General features: G+C 36.8%; 1 protein-coding gene across 2 annotated transcripts in view; it reads left to right on the top strand.

Moving 5' to 3' along the window:
* Nucleotides 1–24,404, top strand: part of FLRT2 (fibronectin leucine rich transmembrane protein 2) — a 67,266-nt gene extending 42,862 nt beyond the window's left edge. The window contains exons 1-2 of one of the 2 annotated variants that reach the window (XM_085317586.1): nucleotides 11,398–11,488; nucleotides 12,660–24,404. In XM_085317586.1, coding sequence (XP_085173712.1) covers nucleotides 13,080–15,068 — 1,989 coding nt within the window. In that variant the 5' untranslated portion in view covers nucleotides 11,398–11,488; nucleotides 12,660–13,079 and the 3' untranslated portion in view covers nucleotides 15,069–24,404. Of the gene's footprint in view, nucleotides 1–11,397; nucleotides 11,489–12,659 lie in introns of those variants that run through there. The other variant, XM_085317585.1, reaches the window with a different exon arrangement.
* Nucleotides 24,405–24,410: the final 6 nt, after the last annotated feature.

The raw sequence follows: 24,410 nt of genomic DNA, 5'->3' as shown, positions 1-24,410 counted from the left end.
TCCTGTGGCAGCATATTTCAGTTCACTACCCTCTGTGTAAAGAAGTACTTTTTTTTCCTGTTTTAAACTGTTATCTTACTAATTTTGATGAATCTTTGTGGCTCCTGGTATAGAAAGAGTATGATTTACCCACAGGAATTTTCCTGATTCAGTCCTTGTTATTGGGCAACATGAGACACTCACTCCCCCAGTGAAGACTGATGTCTTTGAATTTATGGTTAATTTCCTACAGGTCATTTTAAATTTACTTTCAGTATTGCCATAGCTCAGTAATTCGCAGGAAGAGAATTCAAAAAGTGACCAGCACAACCACAGTGAATGTGTTTAAACATTAGATGCTTAATCAGTCCTTATCCATGTTTCAAAAATATTTGGTTATTAGTAGTAATGCTAATGAATTCTATTTCATTGGCCAGTCTCTCCCTTCATGTAATTCCTATGCAGAAGATTTGAGTAAAATACATGGCGGGGGGGGGTATAGTGCTTAAAATATTTGCATAGAATATGAAAACAGATTTTTCATTCCTCTTGGATACAAGATGGTTTTCTGCTTCACTGGAAGAGAGGAGGGCAATATCTCCCAAGAGACTCAAAAGCCTTGAAGATAATTGCTGCCAGGGTAGGGTTAGTTTAAGCCTGTGTTTGGATAGAGCATGTGGCAGTTTCTCTCAGGAAATATGGTATTAGGAAATGCAGTTCATTTTGATTGAGCTAGCAAGGAAGGATTTCTAAAATAATATTATACWGTAAACAGATTCCACTGCTGTGGAGCGAGCTGGTTCAAGTTCTTTGGAGTGAATAAATCTGCTATCCTCTGGAGTAGCTGGAATTGTTTGATTTTTTTGCACAATATTATTTTACACCAGCTTTGAATTCAAGACAGCTATTTGCTACAATGGAGCAGAGAAGTCTATAAAAAACCTGAAATAGAATGTCTGACAAATTCCTGACAAATACAAACTGAAGTTGTGTGTTTGTGTTTGGAAATATTCAGGTGACTTTACCCCTTTAATATTTATTCTCATTTTCAGCAGCTCTTCTGTTCTCCAGGCTCTACCTCCTGATTAGCACAACACAGGCACAGTAGCCCAAAGAGAGAAGTGAAGTACAGATATCTTTGTGGTATATGAAAACTTTCTTTGTGTACTGTAAGAAAATTTCCTTTCCTAAGCAACATCTGCATCTCMAATTTACAGAAATCTTTTCCCAGATGCTTATATGGCTATTGCCATTCAYCTATCCATAATGCATGGTTTATTCCTCGTCTGCTCCACAGGTATCCTTCCACTTCTGCCAGTGTGCCTAGGCCTGCTGTTATGTCTCTATGCTGTAGAAATATTTCCTTGGACATTGCAGCTGATTTGCTTTTCAGTCTCYTTATCTTATAGTCTCTTAAACAAAAGGATTGTGTAGAGGTCAGAATAGACTAACAGAGGTAAGAGAGCTGAAAATACCATGAGTTGGATTTAAAATTTACACTGATTTTATACCCTACATCAGTGGGTTACAAGAAATGTGTGCCTTATTAGCACATAATATATAAAGTATAAATAAAGACCTCATGCCTTCAGTATATAACATTTTGGTGTATACATAGATCGGAATCCCAGTTCTCTTATGCTTAGGAAGACATTTAGACCAGGGGCCTGCTTCATTTTTTTTTTGTCCAGTCAGAAAACAAGCACATCAGCAAACCCCCAAATCCCTCAGCAGATTTTCGGATGAAGTCCATTTAAGATACCCAGAGGTCTACATAGCAAATGAAAAGGAGTGCTGTATTTGATTCATCCAGTGACCTGAATAGATATACTGCTCTGCAGACAGAAGAAAACAATAATTGGATTTTTTTTTTTTTTAGTAGGCATATATTGCTGCCCATGGGATAGCTTAAAACTCTACCTCACAATTTTTTATATTTGTCCCTCTGGCCCTCTCTCAGGTTTTATTGTGCACTGCCTCCCTGCCTTCCTGAACTAATTTGGATGTCTAGCTTTGTATAAGCACAAAATGCTGATAAGAATATGACTGTGATACCTTGCAATAACTACTATGCTGAAAAGTAGCACAAGGCAACGTACTGATAAACAGTTTGTTTGCCTGAAATGCCTTGGCACATGTCGGCTGGAATTTGCTCTTGGGCTGAAGGCCAAAGCAAAGCTTCTATACCTCTTAGGACCCACTTGAAATCTATTAAGAGAGTTTAAGTGGTGCACAAGTCTCTTGTTGGCTGTCTGCACAGGGCTGAAGATAACCCACTGTGCAGCATTAGCAGTAGAGGACTCCTTTTCTCACTCTACTGCTGCTAGGTGTCGTTTGTGGGAGGGCTGGCAATTTTGATCTCACTGACGAAGCCACACACAGACCTCAAAGGCAAAAGAGAGAAGTGGAAAAACAAAGCTGAATTGCCTTCTGTGCTCTCTTCTGTCTCTGTCAGGATTCATTCAGTGTGAATGCTTTGAAATTCCAAAGTGAAATAAACCTAGTAGAGCTCTTTAAAAAAGTTTTAGAGCAGTTATTGGGAAAATATAATGATACTTGGAAAGTTTAGGTCTGAATACCATGGATTYAGTATGCTTTGAGCTGCTTCTGCATAAACACACATACATGGTGGAGTATTTCCTCTCACCTAGTACTTGTGAAGGAAATTAGATATTTACTTGTTGCCATTACTATATCCTTTCCTATGATCCTGGTCAGAACATTTAGCATACTGTGAAGCGTGTGAGCTAATGTGAGGCAGCAAAACAACTGGCTACAGCAGCACATTTACAGCTTTTGGAAATGCAACATCCATTCAGCTCTGCTTTGTCTTTGTGCTCCCCTGAACTGCAGCATCTCTACTCCTTCGAGGAAGAATAGAGCAGGAGGAAGACTGAGAAGTGGCTTTCATCCATAGCTGCAGATGTAAATACTTGCTCTTCTTCTGCTCTGCCTTTTCTTCCCAGGGTGACTGAGCTGCTGCCAGAAATTAGAAGTAGCTATTAGTTCTTTGATTGGTGTAAACTGTTAAAGCTGATATTTAAACATGTGGTCTGTACTCCTTCATTCTTCAGGAGCAGAACTCTTGTTGCCTGACTCTGCCATTATTTATTACTTTRTGACCTTTTAAGATCTTTCATGATCTTCTTGTGGTTTTAACACTAAGGCTGAGAATCACTGGGTTAAAAATGCCTGTTTACGATTTCTAGCTTCTGCTTATTTACACTTGTACCTGAAACTGGAACTTCCCTGTGTTAAATTCTGTACAGTCCCATGCAGCCTCTCGTTCTCAAAGAACTTCAGAATTAAATAGACAATCTGAATGACTGCTGGGGAAAAGAAGGGTTATTCCATTTCACCAAAGGAAAACCAAAGAAGAACAATATTCCAAAGAGTGTTTTGTCTCTGTCAGAATCAGCGCTTGTACTGATATTCCCCATATCACTGAATAAATTCTTTAATGTACCTTTCATATGTACATGCTTAGGACACGTGTGCATACTTAGGACATATGCTTGGCCATCAATATTGAAAAAAGACAGTAGGACCCTCTCACTGAAAATAGGGACTATCATACAGAGTTGCAGAAATACTTTCATAATATATTTTGGACTTGGCTGCAATGGGAAATGAAAATGAACAAAAAATAAATGGCAAATCTAAATAGAATTAACTGAAAAAAGAATAAACTGTAAATGGTTTGTATCATTGGTAAACTGCCTCTTTGATATTTCTTTCTTGCTGGATTCTAATGGAAATCACTGCTTTCACTGGTGTCTAAATAAACAGTGGATTTTATGAGAATGCCACAGCATGCTGGATGTTTTTGTACTGCTATAAAATAAGTCTAGGAGGGAAGCTTATTATTTTATTACTTTCAATTCTGATGTTATGTAGGATCACAACCTTGTTTCCTGTACAAGGTGTTCTACTGTCATTTTTGGAGTAGTGAGAATATTGTGCTTTTCTCCACCTATGCATACAGAAAGAATAATTGTTGCATTGCTGGAAAAAGATAAAAAATCCAGACCTTTGTCAGATACTGCTGATGCTGAGATATCGTACAGTTGATAAATAATTCAGCTATTCAGCTGAGTAGGAATTTCTGAGGCGTAGGTATACATTCTTCGTGTATCCTTTTAATATCTTTCCCATTTCTTGACAATTGGTTATCTGATGGCAATGATTTAAAAATTCTTTTGAAAACCTTACATTTGCCTATTAGAGATGCTGTGTCATAAGAGTGAGATTTGGTCTCTAGCTGGGAAACATCTTCTGTTGGTCGATCTCATAATGCCTATAGCATAGGTGGTGGGTCCTTTTCAATATTGAGAGGCAATTAGGGTGCAAGCAACTTTCTTAGTCTTTCTTAAAAGCACCTTAGCAGTGTTTGTGGAATAGTTTTTAACACTGTGAAGGAGTAGCATGTTAAGTAATATTAAAAGGGAAAGGAGTTAACTCCATCTGTCTTTGTTGGAAGGATATACATATGGGGACACTTACAGCTTTATTTATATCAAGGTACCTCAAAGGCTGTGGAGCAGCTAGTGCCATATTTTCTCCCTGGGCCTTATGCCACAAATAAGTAAGATAAGGAAGTGGCAGCCCATACTCATTTTCCTAAGACCCTAAATGAATGATATCCCACAAGGTAATGTGACACCATGCAGAATCTCAGCAATGATGTAGCACCATGCAACACACTGAAAATGTGTCAAGATATTGTCTTCATAGAAGCAATGTTTAGTCACTTAGGTCACTAAAAGCAGGTTTTTTCAAATTATCCACAGAYGTTCTGCCAGGCTGCCCACATATTGCTAGATAAAAGCAAACTGTTTGCTTCACAGTGCAGAATAATTTATAGGTAGRGTCCAATTTGCTTGCTAAGAAACAGCAGGTTGCCTTCATTTTTTCGTAGTACAAAATGCATTATGCTAAACACAGCACAGAACATTTGTGTTCTGAAAGGCGAATTATTTTAAATTAGTTTGGTATGACTAGTTTTTTTTTTTTTCAAACAGACATGTCCAGTTGTTGCCACAGAAAGCTGTAAGCCCTTTGGAAAAGTGTCAGGAAAGCACACAAAGGATTTTTTCTTTTCCTTTTGCCATGTTAAGTAGAACTGTCCAGAGGCAGATAATTCCATTTCATGACAACTTTCAAGGTTTTAAAATATGGAATGTAAACATTATTTTATGAATACTTTCATGAAATGAAATTGTGTCAAAACTTACTTTTATGCATAAATTGTTCAAGTTTTTATTCTTCCTGTCTCCTTTTCTCTCTCTCCCTCTGGTCATAAATGATCAGAAAGCATTAGACCTAAGGCACATTTCTTATTGAAAATATAATCAAAACTGACAAATCTCCATGAAACATTTTGGCTTCAACAAACCCATATATTTTAATGAAAATGTATTTTGTTGAAATGTTCCAGATAGTTCCTCATGCAAGATTCTTTTCATCTGCCATTTCCAGCTTTCTCAATCCAGCTTTACATCATCACATATTACATTGCTGAGTTTATGGAGTCCTAGATGGGATCCATCAAAGCTATTTCACCTAAGATATGAAATCGGTTCTTCAGGCATGAAAGGCTAAGGAATTAATTCAACAGCATTCTAAATTGATCTTTCTGGCTTTTTGATGTATTTGTTAAGTTTTGAACAGTACAGCAGTAGACTGGTGAAAAATCAGACTAGGCCTTGGGGGAAGGTTAATAAAGACACCAATTTTGCTAGATGCAAAATTCCATTTAATATCAGTCCTGGAGGTGATCATCTGTTCCTCTTTGCCTGCTGGAGCGAAAATATCATGGTCACCATCTGGACTAAGACTTGCAGCAATCAGCAATTTTGTAATGAAAACACAAATATTTCCTTATAAGSAGATGCTTGGGCTATCACAAACTTGGGGCTGCCATGAAGTCCTAGACAACTCAGAAGCTCAAGTTAGTTAAAAACCTGGAGTTCTGCATGTTTTCTTCTCCCAAGGAGTCCTATCTGCTTCTGAAAGAAATTACATTTTGTTTTGTAATTTGCTATTTGTATCCTCATTACCTTTTACTCTGGTAACTACAATTAGCTGAAATTCCTATTTTTGACAATCCTTACATTAGAATTCAGGACTCCATAGGCAGGAAGTTCTTAATGGTGATCTTCCATTTCTAGAAATCCTTCCCTGGTACTACCAGAAGTTAAAAAGGTCATAGCAAAGGCTTGTGCCACRTTATTCTGTGCAGATGGGCATTCAGCTTGAACTGGATGATATGAAAACACAACAGATAAGTTTGGGTAGATAACGCAGGAATGTCTGCTAATGCAGCTTGCAGTAGGAAATATACTATTTCTTTGATATTTGCCATTAAGTGTTTAACAGTCTTTTATTTCTGGAATCAAAAGAGATAAATAGTTTTTATTGCTAAAATAGTTGTATCCCCTGACATACATTGACTATGAAAAAAATTGTATTGACATACAGAGAATTTGTGGGCATGAGCAGGAACGAATCGTTTGTCACAGAATGGGAACACTGGTGTTCTTGGGCTTWGAGGTTGCTGTAGCTGCTATTTTACGAATTACCACAGGTCATATATCTGTACGAAGTTATGCAACATCACATTTTATGAATAACTTCCTTCTATCTTTAAGAAATAACTGTCAAAGTGAACACAGCAACAATAATACTTTAGTCCAGATGGGCTGTATTCTCCATCTGAGTTTCTGCACCCGGTTGTGGACAAATCTGCAAAACTGAGTAGGAAGTGTGGCACAGCACACTGTCCAGCAGGATAAATGGCAGCTTCYGGGCTTCACCTCAAGTGTTTATATCTTCCTGTAGTTGCTTCAGTGCCGCATCCTGAAATACAGCTGTCTCTCTAATAGTCATCTCAGGTAGCTATAGTCTAGCTTGTTCTCTTTTTTGACCTGCAGCTGTTTCCTGCTAATCTATAAAAGGAGAACACTCTGCTACAACTGATCTGTATTCCTTCCAATTTCTTCTGTCTCCCTTTTTCCATTTTTTTCTTTTCTGCCCCCACCYGTTACACACGTCCTCGTGTCAATATGATAATTACACTCTGTATATGAATGCACAGGCAGAGAGCAGTCTTGAAACATGATGCAAATAAAATCCAAATGGGGAACAATGGTCCTTAAATAGAGAAAAAATTAATTTCCCGGAAACAAAGTGTGATACTACTCTAAAGGTTTGTCAGGTGTGCAACACTGCCAAGCAAGACAACAACCACTGGTGATCCCAGCTGTTGGCAAAGAGAATTGTATTCATGTGTATGCAGGGAAAGACACAGTAGGAAGAAAACCAGTTCCGTATTTATTAATTTGTTTGTTTATTAACAGAAAAGAAAGTTTCCTGCTGTCTTAGCTCCCCCTCCTGGCAGTCAGGAATACRTCTCTGTCAGATTCCTTTAGACTGATGGGAAGCTGAACGTGACCCAGATTTCCAAAGACAAAGCTTTGGTTGATGGTCTTTTAAAAAGGGGATTTCCTGAAGCTTGCCTACTTTGGAAAATGTCTCTGTTTCTTAATTTGTATAAATGCAGTTGGAAAGAGATATAAGAACTGGAGGAGAGGGAGGTTAGGGAGCAACAAGGGAGAGAAGGGTGGAGAAYAGTCTTCATTCACATTGTTGCAAGATGTACCACTTGATGAACTTCCTGCTTTCTGTACCAAGGCAAAGCCAAACTCATTTTGCTTTCTTCCAGCAAGCTGCCTGATCTGAGCTTCTGAAGGTAACTATAAGTGCAAACTATAAGTGAAAACCCAGAAATGTCCTGAGCAATATAGAGAAGAAARAAAAATGTAAGAATGWAAAGAAGAAAGAAGAGCCTACTGTGTAAATTTGCCGAGTTGTCTTGATAACAATATTGCAAAGGCRATAATGTCTTTTCTTGTCAAAATACATCCATATTGACTTCAGTGTCTGTAACACTGTATAGAAGAACTTTAAAGTTTCCTTTTAGTACTAGTTATTCATCATGATCCTAACAACAATATTCACTTTAGGAGAATAGCAGACTATGGACAGGACTTCTCTTAGCATCAGTCTCTCTTCTTCCTCCTTCCCTCTTATTCTTACATAATACACAGCCATAAGCACAAAACAGCCACAGCACTAAGCATGCAATGAAGYTTCTTTGCTCCTTGAGAAATAGTGTCATTTTCTCTGTCTTTGATGTAAAGATTATAGCATCACATTAAGAATGTTCAGTGCTAAGTTCAAAACCAAATAGCTCACAGAGAAAGACACACAGTAAATCACCACCTTGGGCACCTAATCAGCACCCAAAAAAACCATGATGTTCATTCATGTGTAGATGTAAACTCTATTTGTGTAGAAAAGACGGATATATCAGGTGTTATTCCATAATTATTTTTGTTATCAGCTGATAGAAACACAGGGATATTTTTCTTAAGCATTGTCTGTGCTAGGCTCCAAAGAAATGGAATTAGATTTGTTTTCTGGTTGTCATTCAATTCCATACATAATAGCCTTGTGCTTACCGTATATGCTAATAATATGGAGTAAGATTATGACTTGATTATGACCTTGGCTTGCAGTAAACCAAAGTAAATTAATRCTGAACAGCTTTGTGCTAAATGGGATTCATTGACTGGTAGCTGTGAAAATGGTAGATATGACCATTTGTGTTTGTTTGCCTTTCCATTTTTGTTGCATGGTGCTCAGTTAGAATACCATAGAATAGGACCTAGAATTCTTAGGTCCTATTCTCATTTTTTAAAGATTCCTTGAGTGACTGAATTGCCAAGTATTGTTATTTTCATTGCCTCTAAAAAATTAACAGCTCTAATGTAAAACATGAGAAGACTAATGAAGTCAGGTTATCACCTGACTCAGGATCCCAGCAAAATGACTCCTGCATCTGTAATACAMAGTTATAGGTAGACATATGCAGGATATGCTCCATACTCTATTTTCCTCCCTTGATTCCTATTTCTCCATTTTCTCCATTAAATATCAATGGCTTCTTAAGCACGCTCAGGGACCTTGACTGATACACCGAGGACTGTATATTTGGAAGTCTGCAGTATGAAAGGTGGTGAAGCTGGCCCTGAAAAGCTTCAGCGCTTCTTCTTAAAGCAGCATGGACAGAGATACCAAAAATTTATGAATGAGTAATATTTTCAGTAATATATTTATGATTGGAACACGTTTGCTTATTAAAGCTAAATTGTTTCATGTCTATGCAAAGCAGGGTGACTGAAACTTGAAGTTGTATGGATACCTCTGACTAGTGCACAGAAGACTTTATTGTCACAAATTGCTGCTTAATGTTCCAGTATAAATACTTTTAATCAAAAAATTTGAAAGAAGTTGTTCAGCTCCAATGTCAAACAAAAATTTGAAAGCTTTACCTAGAACACAAAATGAAAATTGTTCCTCTGTAGTTAGCACTAATCATGCCAAAAGGGAATTTAAATAAGGAAGTTTTGAAGAAAGACTATGAGATAAAAAATATTGATCAGAAACTCCTCCTAAGATATGAATGGGAGCATTTCCACTGATTTCATAAACTCCGACCACTAAGCCARGTTTTCAACCATGGCCACCTAAAACATATGCAGATGTTCTCATCTATTTCAATTACTTCTCTTATCCTTATTGTGTCATTCCCTAAATCTTACCAGGATTTAGTATTCCAGTTCAGTAATGCAGGAAATGTGCCAGATACTTGGAAAGCATGGCTTTTTCCAAGGAGAATATATTGAGAAATAATATAAATTAAATATACAGAATAAGGAAACTGAGAGCTTCCCTTTAGGAAGCCAGCATGGCAGGGACGGTGAAAAAGCATAATCACTCTACAGGTGCCTTCAGTTTTGTCAATTAGTTAAAGAATAAACTATTTCAAATTTTCAACCTTCTGGAATTTGCCTGACTTTTTTTTTCCCCTCACAGTGTTACTTTTTTAATCAAACAGGTTGTTTGACTCTAATCTTTTTTTAAGTCTTTGGGGTAAAGATTTCTAGCACAGGGACATAACTTCTGCATTAGGGTCCCTGAGTCTTGCTGAAAAATACTACTGCTGCAACTATTACCACTACTATGAGTTATTATTAAACATTTGTAAAAGAATAGTGAGATAAATCCTTTCCTAAATAATTTATTTAAATACATTAATTTCTATCTTTGCTTCCCTATTCCTTCCCCCTGTCACACCACAGTCAACACTGAGTGATAAATATCGTATTGGATTTGTCCTTGTGCTCTTCCTTCTGAACAATCAGAAGCAGTTACCTGAGTGACAATGAATAGTTTCTGTACTATGAGTTTTATAGTCTTGGTTTATTAAGCACTGCTAGCTGTAGTTTAGGATACTGACATTAATAAAAGAACTCATTTTCTCAGCAGCCAAAGGGGAGAAAATATGCCATAGGAAAGTTTTAAAAGATTTCTAGGGGAAAACTCATATAACCATAAAAAGATAAGAGACAAACTCCAGAGTGCCAGCTTCCAAAGTGCTGCTATGCTTAATGACTGCCCAGTCAAAGGAGTCCTAATAGCTAATGAACAGTGTATTTTGACACATTTTACTGGATAGGAATGAAATCTTTTATTCAGATGCCAGGGTTACATAGGCGAGAGGTGTTCTGGGCGAAGACTTAGAGTAAGGTGAATGTGCCTCTTCAAGCCCCTTTAATATGACATTGCCTCCTTAGGAGATTCTGAGAGAACCAGGAGTTGTGGTCTGTGGCTGCACATCTTCAGCTGGGCTTTCTATCGTACTCAGAAGTCAAAATAAATCCAAACAGCAACTGCAGTTATAATGAAAATAGAAGTCAGTGCCCTGGTATTTGGCCTRTTAGGCGGTACAGACGCCTTTTCTCCAATTGCAGAAAAGGAGTGAGAGAACCATTAATGTTCTGCATGGTCCCAAGCATCTCAGAAGAGGCTCTGCACGTCCTCTCTTATTTTAAAAAGACAATGTCATAATAGATCAGAGCAGTATGATCTAGATGGGAGACAGGCCGTATTAAAGGCAGATAAACTGTCACACTTAGGCTCTTGTTAGTATTTAATCCTGTTAGAGTTTCTCTGCAGTATCACRTCATCTCACATAATTGAAACAAAACTACTCTTGACTGAAATACGCCTGCAAGAGAGAAAGCCTTGAGCAGCAGAGCAGCTAATCTTACTGTTTTTGGAAGAGGACAGCATACAATGCAGGCATATGGTACATTTACCATTTTGGATACATAATAATAGACTGCAGGACTGAGTTTCCCTTTTTATCACCAACTGTTCCAGCCTTGGGGCTGATACCTGATGAGGCTTCTAAATAAATATAGTAATCTGCAAATGCAAAGATTCCTATTGAAAGACTGTAATAGTTTGACTCCTAAAGAGAGTTTCTACACCCTTATCTTTCAGGTTCCTATAAGCAGCATTTGGAACATATAAACTGCACAGCTGCAGCAGAAGAATGAGCTTTCAGATGCTGTATACTACAAACTTACATTTCTTGCATGTAAGCAGCATTTGGGACTTTTAAACTGCATGACTATAGCAAAAGAACAAGCTTTCAAATGACATGTACTCCTTAATTATGTTTYTTGCCCTTCTGGAAAGGATGGGCAGGACTTACGTGGCTTAAATAAAGGGAAATAGATTTTTTTAAAAGCTAATTACTCTTCACTGAAACTATGTTTTCCTGAAGCCCCAACCAAGGAGTTTTGATTTGGGCCAACAAAGTGGAAAAATACCATGCTTTTGTAACTGCAGTCAAAGACATTGGAATCTACAGATGCTGAGGACTGTTCAAGGTTTACAACCTTCATTTTACCTTCAAGTATATAAAATACAGCAACTCTTTTTACAATCATTTGAACAGCATTTAACAAGGCAAGACAACATCATACATTGCAGAAAGAAAATGCTCTCCAGCAAAACTGCTATAGTTTTGCCTCAGTCTGTGCTGATATCCTAAAACAATACTTTAACAGATGTGAGCCACTTTTATTTAGTGGAATGCTAGTTCTGAAGTCTGTCGACAGCACAGTTCACACCATTAACAATATCAAGATGATAGTTTTAGCAAATATATGCCTTACAGCAGGATATCTTGTGCTTGTAGGTTATCATACTTAATAAGACTTCTCTCATAAGCTGCTAATTCAGTGTAGTGAARTGCAATAATCTGGCACTATATGTTAAGTTGGAGGAGAATATACATAATGACAGGCAGAATAGAAGCAGAACATTCCAGGGTATGGTAGGAAATGAAAAAAAACACAGAGCGTGATTACATAGCAACAACATAGATCTACTCTGTTAGGCATCAGTGACATAGCTTTCATTGAAATCTGTGGTTCTGCAAAAGAAAAAAAAATACTTAATCAAAAATTTCCATTAAAATGTTTAAGTTTTAGAATTTGAAACAGATTATGATTGAAACAAAAACTGGAGTGATTAATCTAGCCTGCAGTGATGTCACTAAAAGTCCTTCAGTCATGCTTTTGAATCTATCTATTTCAAGATTACTTAATAGTAATACTAGCCAATGTTTAATATTAATACCTTTTTTTTTTTTTTCAGAATGTCATAAAGAGTACAGCCTTAGAATAGTCTTCTAATGGGCTAGCGCTTCCTTATTTAACATTTGATGTTATTCAGATTTTTCTTTTTCTCTTCTTTAACAGGCTGGCTGCATCCAGTAGATAGCTGGTATGAGGACTTTGCTGTCCGAAGAAAGCTGATTGCAATACCAACAGACTTCAGTGAAAGGAATTATTGTCCCACCACGCAATTCACATACAGACGGCTTTTGGTAGCTTTAAATTACCTGTTGCTCACCTGCAAAGACACAACTATTGTTTCTTTCAGCACACATGGAGGAAGGCAACAAAGTTTGTAACCCTGGCTGATTAGACTGTGGCTTTCTTATAAGAAATARGAGGTAGGCAAGGATTATTTTATACTTAGGCTTCAGGACTTTATCTCTAGCCTGAACACTGGACATAAACTAAAGCCAATTCTAATGACCTGAGATTTTGCTACCTGTGCTTTATTACTGTTATCAATTCTTTAATAATTTGGTACTTTATTTCTTTAAATTAGAAATGGGATCGTGGACTAGAATGTGGCCCACAGATGGGGCTGTTCTCATGAAATCATGGCTTATCTTTTCCCTGGGGCTCTACATGCAGGTCTCCAAAACTTTGGCCTGCCCAAAAGTGTGCCGTTGTGACCGAAACTTTGTCTACTGTAATGAGCGAAGCTTGACCTCAGTGCCTCTTGGGATACCAGAGGGTGTAACCGTCCTCTACCTCCATAATAACCAAATTAATAATGCTGGATTTCCTGCAGAATTGCACAATGTCCAGTCTGTGCACACGGTCTACCTGTATGGCAACCAATTGGATGAATTCCCCATGAACCTGCCCAAGAATGTCAGGGTTCTCCATCTGCAGGAAAATAACATTCAGACCATTTCTCGGGCTGCCCTAGCTCAACTCTTGAAACTGGAAGAGCTGCACCTGGATGACAACTCCATCTCTACTGTTGGTGTTGAGGATGGCGCATTTCGGGAAGCTGTCAGCCTCAAGCTTCTGTTCTTGTCCAAGAATCATCTAAGCAGCGTACCAGTAGGCCTTCCAGTGGACTTACAAGAACTTCGAGTAGATGAAAACCGAATTGCTGTCATTTCAGACCTGGCTTTCCAGAATCTTACCAGTTTGGAGCGTCTGATTGTGGATGGCAATCTCCTTACTAATAAAGGCATAGCTGAAGGCACCTTCAGCCACCTCTCCAAGCTCAAGGAATTCTCAATAGTACGAAATTCACTGACCTACCCTCCTCCTGATCTTCCAGGTACACATCTACTAAGACTGTACTTGCAGGACAACCAGATAACCCATATACCACTTACAGCCTTTTCAAATCTCCACAAGCTGGAGCGTCTTGATATTTCCAACAATCAGCTTCGGATGTTGGTAAAAGGGGTATTTGATAACCTCCACAACCTGAGGCAACTCACTGTGAGGAATAATCCCTGGTTGTGTGACTGCAGTATTAAATGGGTCACTGAATGGCTCAAATTTATTCCTGCTTCCATTAATGTACGGGGTTTTATGTGCCAGGGACCAGAACAGGTCCGAGGTATGGCAGTCAGGGAGCTCAATATGAATATGTTGTCATGCCCCACCACCACCCCTGGTCTGCCATTTGTCATCACCCCAGCCTCAGCTACAACCATGCCAACAACATTGGTTCCCACCTCATCAGTTCCTCCCCCAAGTAGCAAATATAATCCTCTCACTCCCACCATAACCACGCTCCCCACTGTGCCTGACAGGGAGGACAGAGAAAAGGTGACACCTCCCATATCTGAACGGATTCAACTCTCCATCCATTTTGTGAATGACACTTGCATCCAAGTTAACTGGATGTCTCTTTTTACCGTGATGGCATATAAACTCACATGGGTAAAAATGGGCCATAGTCTGGTAGGAGGAATTGTTCAGGAGCGAATAGTTAGTGGTGAGAAGCAACACTTAAGCTTGATAAATCTAGAGCCTAAGTCCACGTATCGGATTTGTTTGGTTCCACTGGATGCTTATAACAATTACCGAACTGGAGAAGACACTGTCTGTTCGGAAGCCACAACCAAGGCTTCCTATTTAAACAATGGCAGCAACATCCCCTCCAGCCATGAGCAGACGACTTCTCAGAACCTGGGCTCCCCATTTCTGCTGGCAGGGTTGATTGGGGGTGCAGTCATTTTTGTCCTCGTGGTCCTGCTCAGCATTTTTTGCTGGCATATGCACAAAAAGGGGCGTTACACCTCCCAGAAGTGGAAATATAACCGAGGCCGTCGGAAAGATGACTACTGTGAGGCAGGGACCAAGAAGGACAACTCCATCCTGGAGATGACGGAAACCAGCTTCCAGATTGTCTCCTTAAATAATGATCAGCTCCTTAAAGGAGATTTCAGACTGCAGCCCATTTATACCCCAAACGGGGGCATTAACTATCCAGACTGTCATATCCCCAACAACATGCGATACTGCAACAGCAATGTCTCAGATCTGGAGCACTGTCATACGTGATAGTGAGGGGAGATGGGGGTACCTAGGACAAAGAGCAAAAACTCTGGAAAAAGTAAACCCTCCAATAACAATGAAAAAATTACATTTGATAAATGTTACACAGATGCATTTATGCATTTGAATACTCTGTAATTTATACGGTGTACTATATAATGGGATTTAAAAAAAAGTGCTATCTTTTCTATTTCAAGTTAAATGCAAATGGTTTTGTAACTCTTTGCTTTTTAAATCTTTAAAAAATATTGCTAAGTACTGTACAGGGTTGTACAATAAGAACCCAATGTCATGGTAAAGGAAAGAATGGCTCATTCTTCAAACATTAACCACTTTGCTGTCGAAGCTGTCTGAGGGATCTAAGTTCCTAGGTATCCCGTAGTACAGGAAAATAAGTGCATATTAAAACAGGGTCACTAGGAGTAGACAAAGGCAATTCAGATCAAATGGGTACAACTCTTTTGACTCAAACACATAAGTTGCTGTTGAGCTTCAAAGAATTTGAAATAATTCTGTTCCCTTTTGTCAGTTCTCTGTTTCCTACCTCCAAGTAAAAGCTGGAGTTCTGAGTGTACTAGAATGACTGTCTTTGGTTTGATTAGTTTTTCCGTAATATACTTGGAGTAGGAAAGGTAGGGCAGAACTCAGTGTCAAAATCAAAGTGACCTTGATTCCTATTTGCAAAAGCTACTCTAAAAATGTCCCCCCAAAGTATATACTTTTATGTTAGAATCTATTTATGCTTTTCATTACGATTAAGAAGCTTTAGGCATTCTCTGACCCTTCCCAGTGGGAGATGGAGGTTATCAGTATGTAACAGATAGCTGTCATTAACTTGCACCTCTCTTTAATAGAGCAGCATTTGTTAACACAGCATGTTCAGGTAAGGCCTGAATGAGGGAAATTCTCAGCTCTGTAGAATCCTTTTAGAATTTGCAATCTAAAAGTGCAAATTACTGAAAACATGACACAAATTATGATGTCAATGGAAAGGATGCCATTTACTTTTATGGTTCAAGCTCTGTTTGATCTGGGTTATGTTCAGTACAGAGAAATAAGGAAAACAAAGAAACCAATAAACAGAAAACAAAGAAGAAAGAGATTAAAAAAAAAATACTGGAAAGGCTTCCAGACCTATTATGAACTGAAATATATTCAGCAGGGGAAATTATGTATAAGTTCTGTTGTTTTTTTTTTCTTTTTTTTTCCCCCCATGGAATGTATTGAGATGGACATTAACTAAGCATTTGATTAGCTTAGGAATTTTGAGAACACAAGTACATGCTGTCCCTCCAAATCTCCAAATTACCCTTCTTTTATCTTAAGCTTTTTGGAAGTTTTCCACAGTGATCTGTACTTTTAAAGCAGTAGGTGGGCTTAGAATTTRCTCTTTTATTCCCTCAAATTCTTCAGCTGGAATCACTTCTGAGTCCTTGAGCTTTACATACACTATGCAAAACATCATGCTTATATTAAAATCATGATGCTGCTCTCAAAATTATATAAAGTTCCAACAAATCTGTGGCTGCAAAAGACCTGTATTTCTTGCCAGCTCAGTGGTGAATATTAATTTCCCCCCCCTAGTTTGTTTGTTTTTTTAATGTGTCTCACTTTCTCCTGAGTTTGGGAACAAAACAAAAGTTCACAACAAGGAGGAAAAAAGAGACAAAACTTTCCTGCGGGAGTAGGGAACCAAAGAGGAAACTTTTTATGGTAATCAGCTAGGGACAAGGAAAAGTCATTAGAATAAACTGGAAGTAAGGGCTGAAGCACTGTCACTATGGAATGTTTAGATTTTTCACTTTATGAGGCTGCTTACATTGGGAGAGAGGGTTTTAATCCTTTCCTTTGCTTATTTCTATCTATTCTTCAACCCCAGCAGTCTATGAGTGTGCAGTTTCTCAAATTGCATGATAACACTTATTTTCTGCAATGGCAAAATGAATACAATTTTTTGGTGATAGATGGCAAAGTCCAATCATTATGTAAGGAACTTCATTCTCCCCCAACACCTTTTATAATCACATTTTTTAATTCCACTCTATATTCTGTATATTTGCTCTTTTCTCCAGCTATTACAGGTATTTTAGGCAACCTGTGTGGCTACTGTAATAGTAACGTCACTGAAATTTGCTGAATAAAGGCTGCCATATGATTTCATGRTGTAAATCTAGGTAGATATGTCTATGCAAAGTGTTTTCTCTGTGACCTATTGACTTAAGAGCATGAGGAGAAGGTTGATACTTTGGTTTTGTTTGTTTGATAATATTTTAGCTTCCAAAATCCGTAAGACAAACAGCAAATAGTTGTGCTTCTGCTCTCTTCTTTTGCATACTGGATACATAAGAGTTTGAGATTAAGCAGAGCCAGGGATTCCCATGGGGTGTGGAGCTGGTATTTAATTTCATTAAAATACCTAGCTGTACATTTGATTTCAAAAGATATCCTTTGACTGCACATACGTATATTGTGTAGCATTTGATACTTCCATGACTTATGCTGGAGGAATCCTTTTCCTTCTCGATGACCATCATCTGTTCTAGGCCTCAGGATACCATAGATAAGCTAGGTGCCCTAACTGTAGCAAATGACTTATTCAGGAAATTCAGCAGTACAGTACATGAATGATCCACAAGCTCAAACTGATGACAACAAATGTGGCTAGCGACCTAATAAGGTGAAAACAGGAGGCATTCACAAACTATTTGACTTGATCTTGTATGATTAAGTGTATATACATATGTGGAGCATACCTAGATCAAAAATCAAAGTGATTTTAAAGATAACATAGTTTATGCATCTTTTCAGTATGAAGAACATATATATATATATATGTATATATAGATTTGTATGGGATATTGACAAAGTTCCTTTTCTATAAATATACTTAAAAAAAAAAAAAAAGTTACATGCTAAACCACTTATACCAAAATTCATGGAGAAAACTGGGAGCACTGTCTAAAGAAATTCATAACTGTAGTCAAGCAAAAGGTCATATTTTACACTGGAAGAATATTTGTTCTAATTCTAATTGCTATCTAAATGCAAAACATTTCATGGACTTCAACCTACAGCAGAGTTTGGGAAGTTTCAAACAAAGTGTCAGAGTTGCACAAACAGCTGAGACTTCATTTCATGACACATCTAAATAAGTAGATAATGGACAGTTTGCACTAAGAAAGATAAGAAGTCTGGACAAATTTTGGAAAAATTATGGATAACAATAGTTTGATGATTTAAAATTAAAGCTATATAAGTAACTTTTTCTTTGGGCTTTATAGAAATGGGATCATTTTTAATTAGTGCAAACACAAATACTAACTAAAGGGAACTCTATGGGAGCAGAAGTCCTAAATGTATGCATATACAATCSATCAGAAATTCCAAAATGTTCACTTGCAGGTCCTAATTTGCAGAGGTTTGTTGGACATATGGGCAAATGAGTGGTTCACAGACAAAATTTGACCCATCTTTCATTGTATACCACTAATGGCTGACATAAACGCATGGAAGAGTTGATGAGAGAGTTTGAGTGAAATTATGTTAAACCAGTATCACAACAATGCTTTACAGCATTGTCCAGCACTTTGGTTCCATTTGAAGACTTATTTAAAAGCAGACCCCSATTTTCACAGGTTCTGTGATGATAACAGGTGTTCCTTGCCTATCAGCAGAAATAAACACCTGATGGATGCAAGGATTTATGTTAAAAAGTTTTCACTGGAGACATTATTATTGAATTTCTTCACATGAGCATTGAGGGGTTGGGTTTTTTGAAAATATATTTTTGAAAATATATTAGGCATTTTCCCTATTGGCCAATAAGAAAAATAAGATGAATGTGATGTAACAGAGAAAAATGAAATAGTTTATGCTATTTGATACCAGAATAGCTCTACTATTTTTTTTTTCTCAATCATTTTTTCTTTTCATGAAAAACAAACCTCCGTCTGGAAAAAGTATTTATTTTAATTTGCAAACAAAAGAACTTTATGTATATCTTATTATTGGTATAATTTTCAAAGGTCTGCATGAGACACTTTATTAATGACATTGCAGTGAAAGTTCAGTCTCAGCTTTTGACAGTGAAGTGGTTAATTCCCATTGAATTCTTCATTTATAGTATTCCTTCACCTTAAATTCTAACAAGGAGATATTAAAGTTTTTCTTTAGAACATAAGAATAATGGTTTTACTTATGACTTATCTTTCCAGCTCAGTGGAAAAACAAAACAGAAAGGAGTGCCAAAACCAAAAGTTACTTGCGCTGAACCTCATCAAATMTTGCCTGATGCTCTCTTCTAAATACAGACATAATCCTAGGAAGCTGATGATCACTCCTTCCCTGAACTCTACTGAACAGGGCATTTTGCATCCCACATAATATTACAGGCAATTTTGAACCATTTGGCATTAAACTTTTGTACAGCRTAGAATATCTTTCTTTTCAAAAGGACACTGGCTAGTAGTCCATTTGGAAAACTAGTACAAAAGAGGTTTGGCAAGCTSTGTGGAAATGTGCCTCATGAGAGTTGAATTCTGATCCTCTCCGAAACAGATAAGTTACTAAACAAATTGTTATGATCACTGGGTCCCAAATATACCAAGATGATCTTTCATAAAATTGATTTTAACTGAGACATGCACATTTGATTCTGTTTTGTGTTTGGTATATTTTCTATCTTTAATATGGAAAAAATAGATGGTTTGAAGTCTGCATTATCTGTTTTCTGCAATCTGCCATGTTGCACGCATTGTTAACTTCAAAACCTCACTATACACTATATATTATCTTGTTGACATACTCAGTAAAGAGTTATTTAAAAAATACAAAAATCTTACTGTATTTATATGAACAAATTAATTAAAATAAGGAGGTGAATATCTGAAAGGGAAAAAAGAAAGATAAAAATATCAAACTTCTATATTTTTACATGTTCTATGTAAAAAACRTTTACGTGTCCTATGTGTTCTGTCCACGCTCTCTTCAAAATCTATTAGACAATTTTTTCATCTTCTATCTTTCAAAGAGTTAACTCACTTGTTACTTCAGTTTCTGAGATTTAATCTTATYTAATGTATAAGATTATTTCATTTTGATAAGCAGATAGGAAAGCACTGTAAGAGAAGAAACGATTGTAACCAAGTGTTTGAAATTAATAGGTACAAATAAGGAACTCTGCCTACATTTACACTAAATATATCTATATTGAAGTTGTGATTATTATAATTAAGAAGTTGCATAGTCATTTGATAAATGCAATTTACATTCATCTTTGTCAGCCTTAAACCTGCCTTTTGCCTACTRTTGTCTATTTACACTATTTACATGAAAAGGAATTAGAAATTTTTTCCAATTTTTCCTTCAAAATTATTCTTGAATCTTCAAAATACACAACATCCACACATCAGCCTTAATAATTTTTTTGTATAATTACACCTAATACAGGTGTAATATATACAGTACGGAAAAAGAGATGCTTTAGGTACTTAGAAGGAAAATTTCCCCCTTCTAGTAAAATATAYAAGAACTAATTTTGGATCTTAGCAGGGCCTGAAATATTGACTCTTAGAAGCTATGTCGTTTCAAAGATTAGAACTGTGACATTATTGAGTGTCACAGTTCCTCTGTAAATTCTCTTTCTCTATCCCAACTCTGAATATGAAGTAAAACTAATAATGCACAATTTATTCACATCTGCACTACCCTTACCCTTCTTTGAACTTGCCATTTCCTCTGAGCCAGTTCAGACCCTTTTAACTAAGTTACTTTCTCATGTTACAATRGGACTGTGGAGAACAGAAGTAAAACAAATGATAAGTGTTGGTGAGCATTTAGATATTTCTGATAAAAAATAGTTGCCAAACCATCTTTGCATCATAATTTATAAGCAATGATTTTGTCCTCTCTCTCAAAATAAAGTTGACAAACAGACTGCTTCATCAGATAATCTTTGAATAGCCCAAAATGATTGATCTTAGTAGTAAGAAAACTTCAAAATGTATTTACTTTTTATAATTCTAAGGTGATTAGTGCAGCTGTCAGTTAAATAAGCTGTTCATGCACTTGTGTATGTGTGTAAAAATTCCTGGAACTGTATATAGAGAACCCTGAAAGCAAGGATATATAAGGTTATTTTTTTCAGTATCTTTTCAGTCAAAATTTTTCAGTATTTCACTTTTTAAAATGTTCTTCTATCTAAGAAGAATTATGACACCATACGGAGACACTACATTTGGTCATTAAAGCATGAAATAAAAATTTTAATTCTAGTCGAAGCACTCCACTGTCAGAGAAACTCAAATTAAGAGTCACCAGAAAACTTATATTACACAGGTAGAGACATGCATACATTTGATTTCTTTTTTAATAATTTGTATTCCTAAAACAAATGAGTACACTCTTAGTATGAATCCTAATACCACTAATTTCACCTATAAATCAGAATATTTACATGAATAATATATATATGTCAGAAGGATATTAAAACATCTAGTATGATACACTGTACAACATGTAGCACTGCATCTCTATATAAAATGAACCAAATTCATGTAAGGTAGTATGCCTACATATCACATTATAAGCTTGAAATCCTTTTTTTTTTTTTTTTTTTTTTTTTTTTTTTTTTCCCCCAAAGGCCAGGGGAGAAGTGAAACACAAGCACTCTACAGAAAATGGACAAGAAAAATACATACTGAGCAACATTTTCCAAGCCACACAAAGCATGGGCATTTGAAGCCACAAACTGGCAACTCAGCATAGCAAGAACACACACATTGTATCTTATATTTTTATAGCTTGACTAAAACCTAAGTGATTGCAAAGATGCATATATGAATATGAAGAATTTATGGTATAGTTACAGTATAGCTGGGACATATTCAGGGTAAGAAGAMTCAATCTTGTGCACYGGGCTGACTATTTACCTTTTGCTGTATAGCGTGGATTCATATAYACAAGGAAGCAATTTTATTCTCACAAGGATTTTGGAGAACAAAAGTCTTATTGACTAAGTGTTTTTCTAAGTGTAGAATRCCTTGAAGAATGAAGAAAGTGTATGAACTGTATGGTAGATCCAACTGAAATCTACTTATGCATTTGCAGCTTTATCATGCTCTGTGCAAGAGCAAGAAGTCTCAGTGACAAACAACTAGGTGCTAAGGTGGACACAACTCATCTTGAAAAGCACAACTGCCAGAATTATTCCATTAAAATGATCAAAATGACCAATGAACAAAATCAGTATTTCCACTGCTATAGACATTGAATGGGTGATCACATGAGCCAAATAAAATTATTTATGATGGCAATAGAATATTATCTCTAAAGAACGGAATGTTGCATATTTTTCTTCTTTGAAATTATGTACTTGTGATGAAGGAAAGGAAAATTTTATTCTGTGAAAATGAAATATAATAACCATGGACAGAATATACAGATACTCCTCTTTACTGAATGAGTACACACACAAGAAAAGACACACACATATATGTTTGTGAGATGTTTTTAAATCTACATCACAATTTTCAAAGTATTCAAATGATATCCCCTTCTAATACATATACAATATTCCAGAACAATGAAATTCTTTCTTATCAGATAGAAATGACTGCAATGCCTTTCATAATAAAATCATAGAAATGTGATAAAATGTCAGTTTGTTACAGAAAAGGCACAGTACTTTTTCAAACAGTTTTAGCGGTGGTTAACAAAAATAAAATAAAATAAAAAAGAAGAAAAGACTCATACACTAAAATAGCTTTATATTTACATTTACGTAATGGCTCCTTCCAGATTTCTAAACCACTTAATTGAATGTCAAACTATGGTTTGACCTGAAAGTCAAAAAATCCGAATGACAGTGTTGTAAGCCTGTGTGCCTTTACAAGATGGTTTGTACATTCACAGTTCAGGAAACAATATGGAATTCATTGCTCTCTGCCTTACAATGCTGATGATAAGATTCTTCCCTATTAAAGAGATATGTTAAGAAAATTTGTGAGTTGGCGTGAAGTCAAGCACGGCAGTATAGGTTAACGTAAGCAACTTCATTTGTTCAAGCAGGATGTATCATGTCTTTGTAAGGATTCTAGAAGCAAYGCATGCACATTAGCCATTTCCAAAAAAACCTTTCTCATCAGTATTGGACGTTACTCCTAGCTGCTAAAAAGCACTTATGACTTAACAAGAATATATGACGGAGAAAAACGTATGTGCTATAAGACCCCATGCAGTTGAATAATACAGAGAAGATCAATATAGCCCATGAAAGCGAATGCTACACCCATTCTGAAATACACTTTCCAATGCACAAAGCATAGCTGAGGAATCAGTTTACAGCAGGACTATAACAACTGTGTGTGTGATACCACCACTATGTGTGGCTGTTAAACTATTTACAGAAGAGGATGTAGGAAAAGGCAGTGTGTTACTGCCATCGATTACGAACAGGGAAAAATTCAAATGTTTCTGCAACATCAGTATTAGGGCTAACTTCTTCTATGCCATTTTTTTCTCTGCTACCTATTTTTCTTTTCCTGTATGTGCTAATTTTTTCTTCTCACATAGACTGTCTTCCAACCCGCTCTTCTCCTTCATGAAGAACTTGTTATATGAGTGTTGTTGGATGCCCAAAACGAGGGCCTATCTCACGAGTGAGGGGACTTATTTGTATGCAACCACCTGAAATAATCAGTGTCCTTCTTACTTGCCCAGCTCGTATTGCCACATGTCCTCCTCAATCCTCAATCTTGCTGAGATTAGCCATGTAGCTGCTGTGCTATTATAGGAAGGTTTAATAATTTGYAAGCATTTGCTAGGAGACATCCTTGTAGTGTTCTATTTTAGAAGATCTATATTTGCAACAAATATGATGGGGAATATCCCTCTGTGCTGCAATCACACCTTTTCTTTTGTTCCCTGATGTGCCACTTGCATTCAGCTGATGAAATGAAAAATGAAAAGCCACACTGTGTTTCTCTTGCTTTTGTCATTCATATATGATTTAAGTGTCCTGAGCCCATAATGAATAGACAAAAACAATCACTTATCAATCACTAGGAGCAGGAGCTGCCAGTGTAGTGTCAATTAACATGTGTTTATTCATGCAATGGCCTAGAAGTCAAGTCCTCTAAGCTCAGTACATGGCTCCAGTGATCTATACTTCTTCATTCCTGTGACAACTTTGATGTAGAAACAAGATTATTTCCCCTGAGATCCACAAAGCCATCCCACCCATTCCTGCGGCCATAAATTGAAAGAAAATAATTTTTCCTCTCAGGCAAAGGAGGAGATAAGGACAATAGTCATGCTCTCTACCCATTTCTCCCCATTCACTCCCCCCAC

The sequence above is a fragment of the Rhea americana genome, unplaced genomic scaffold, assembly GCF_003343005.1.
Source record: "Rhea americana isolate MKP2758 unplaced genomic scaffold, rheAme1 scaffold_5, whole genome shotgun sequence".
Lineage (NCBI taxonomy): Eukaryota > Metazoa > Chordata > Aves > Rheiformes > Rheidae > Rhea > Rhea americana.
The sequence above is the reverse complement of the archived record's forward strand: the minus strand, read 5'-3'. Positions and strand labels throughout refer to the sequence as shown.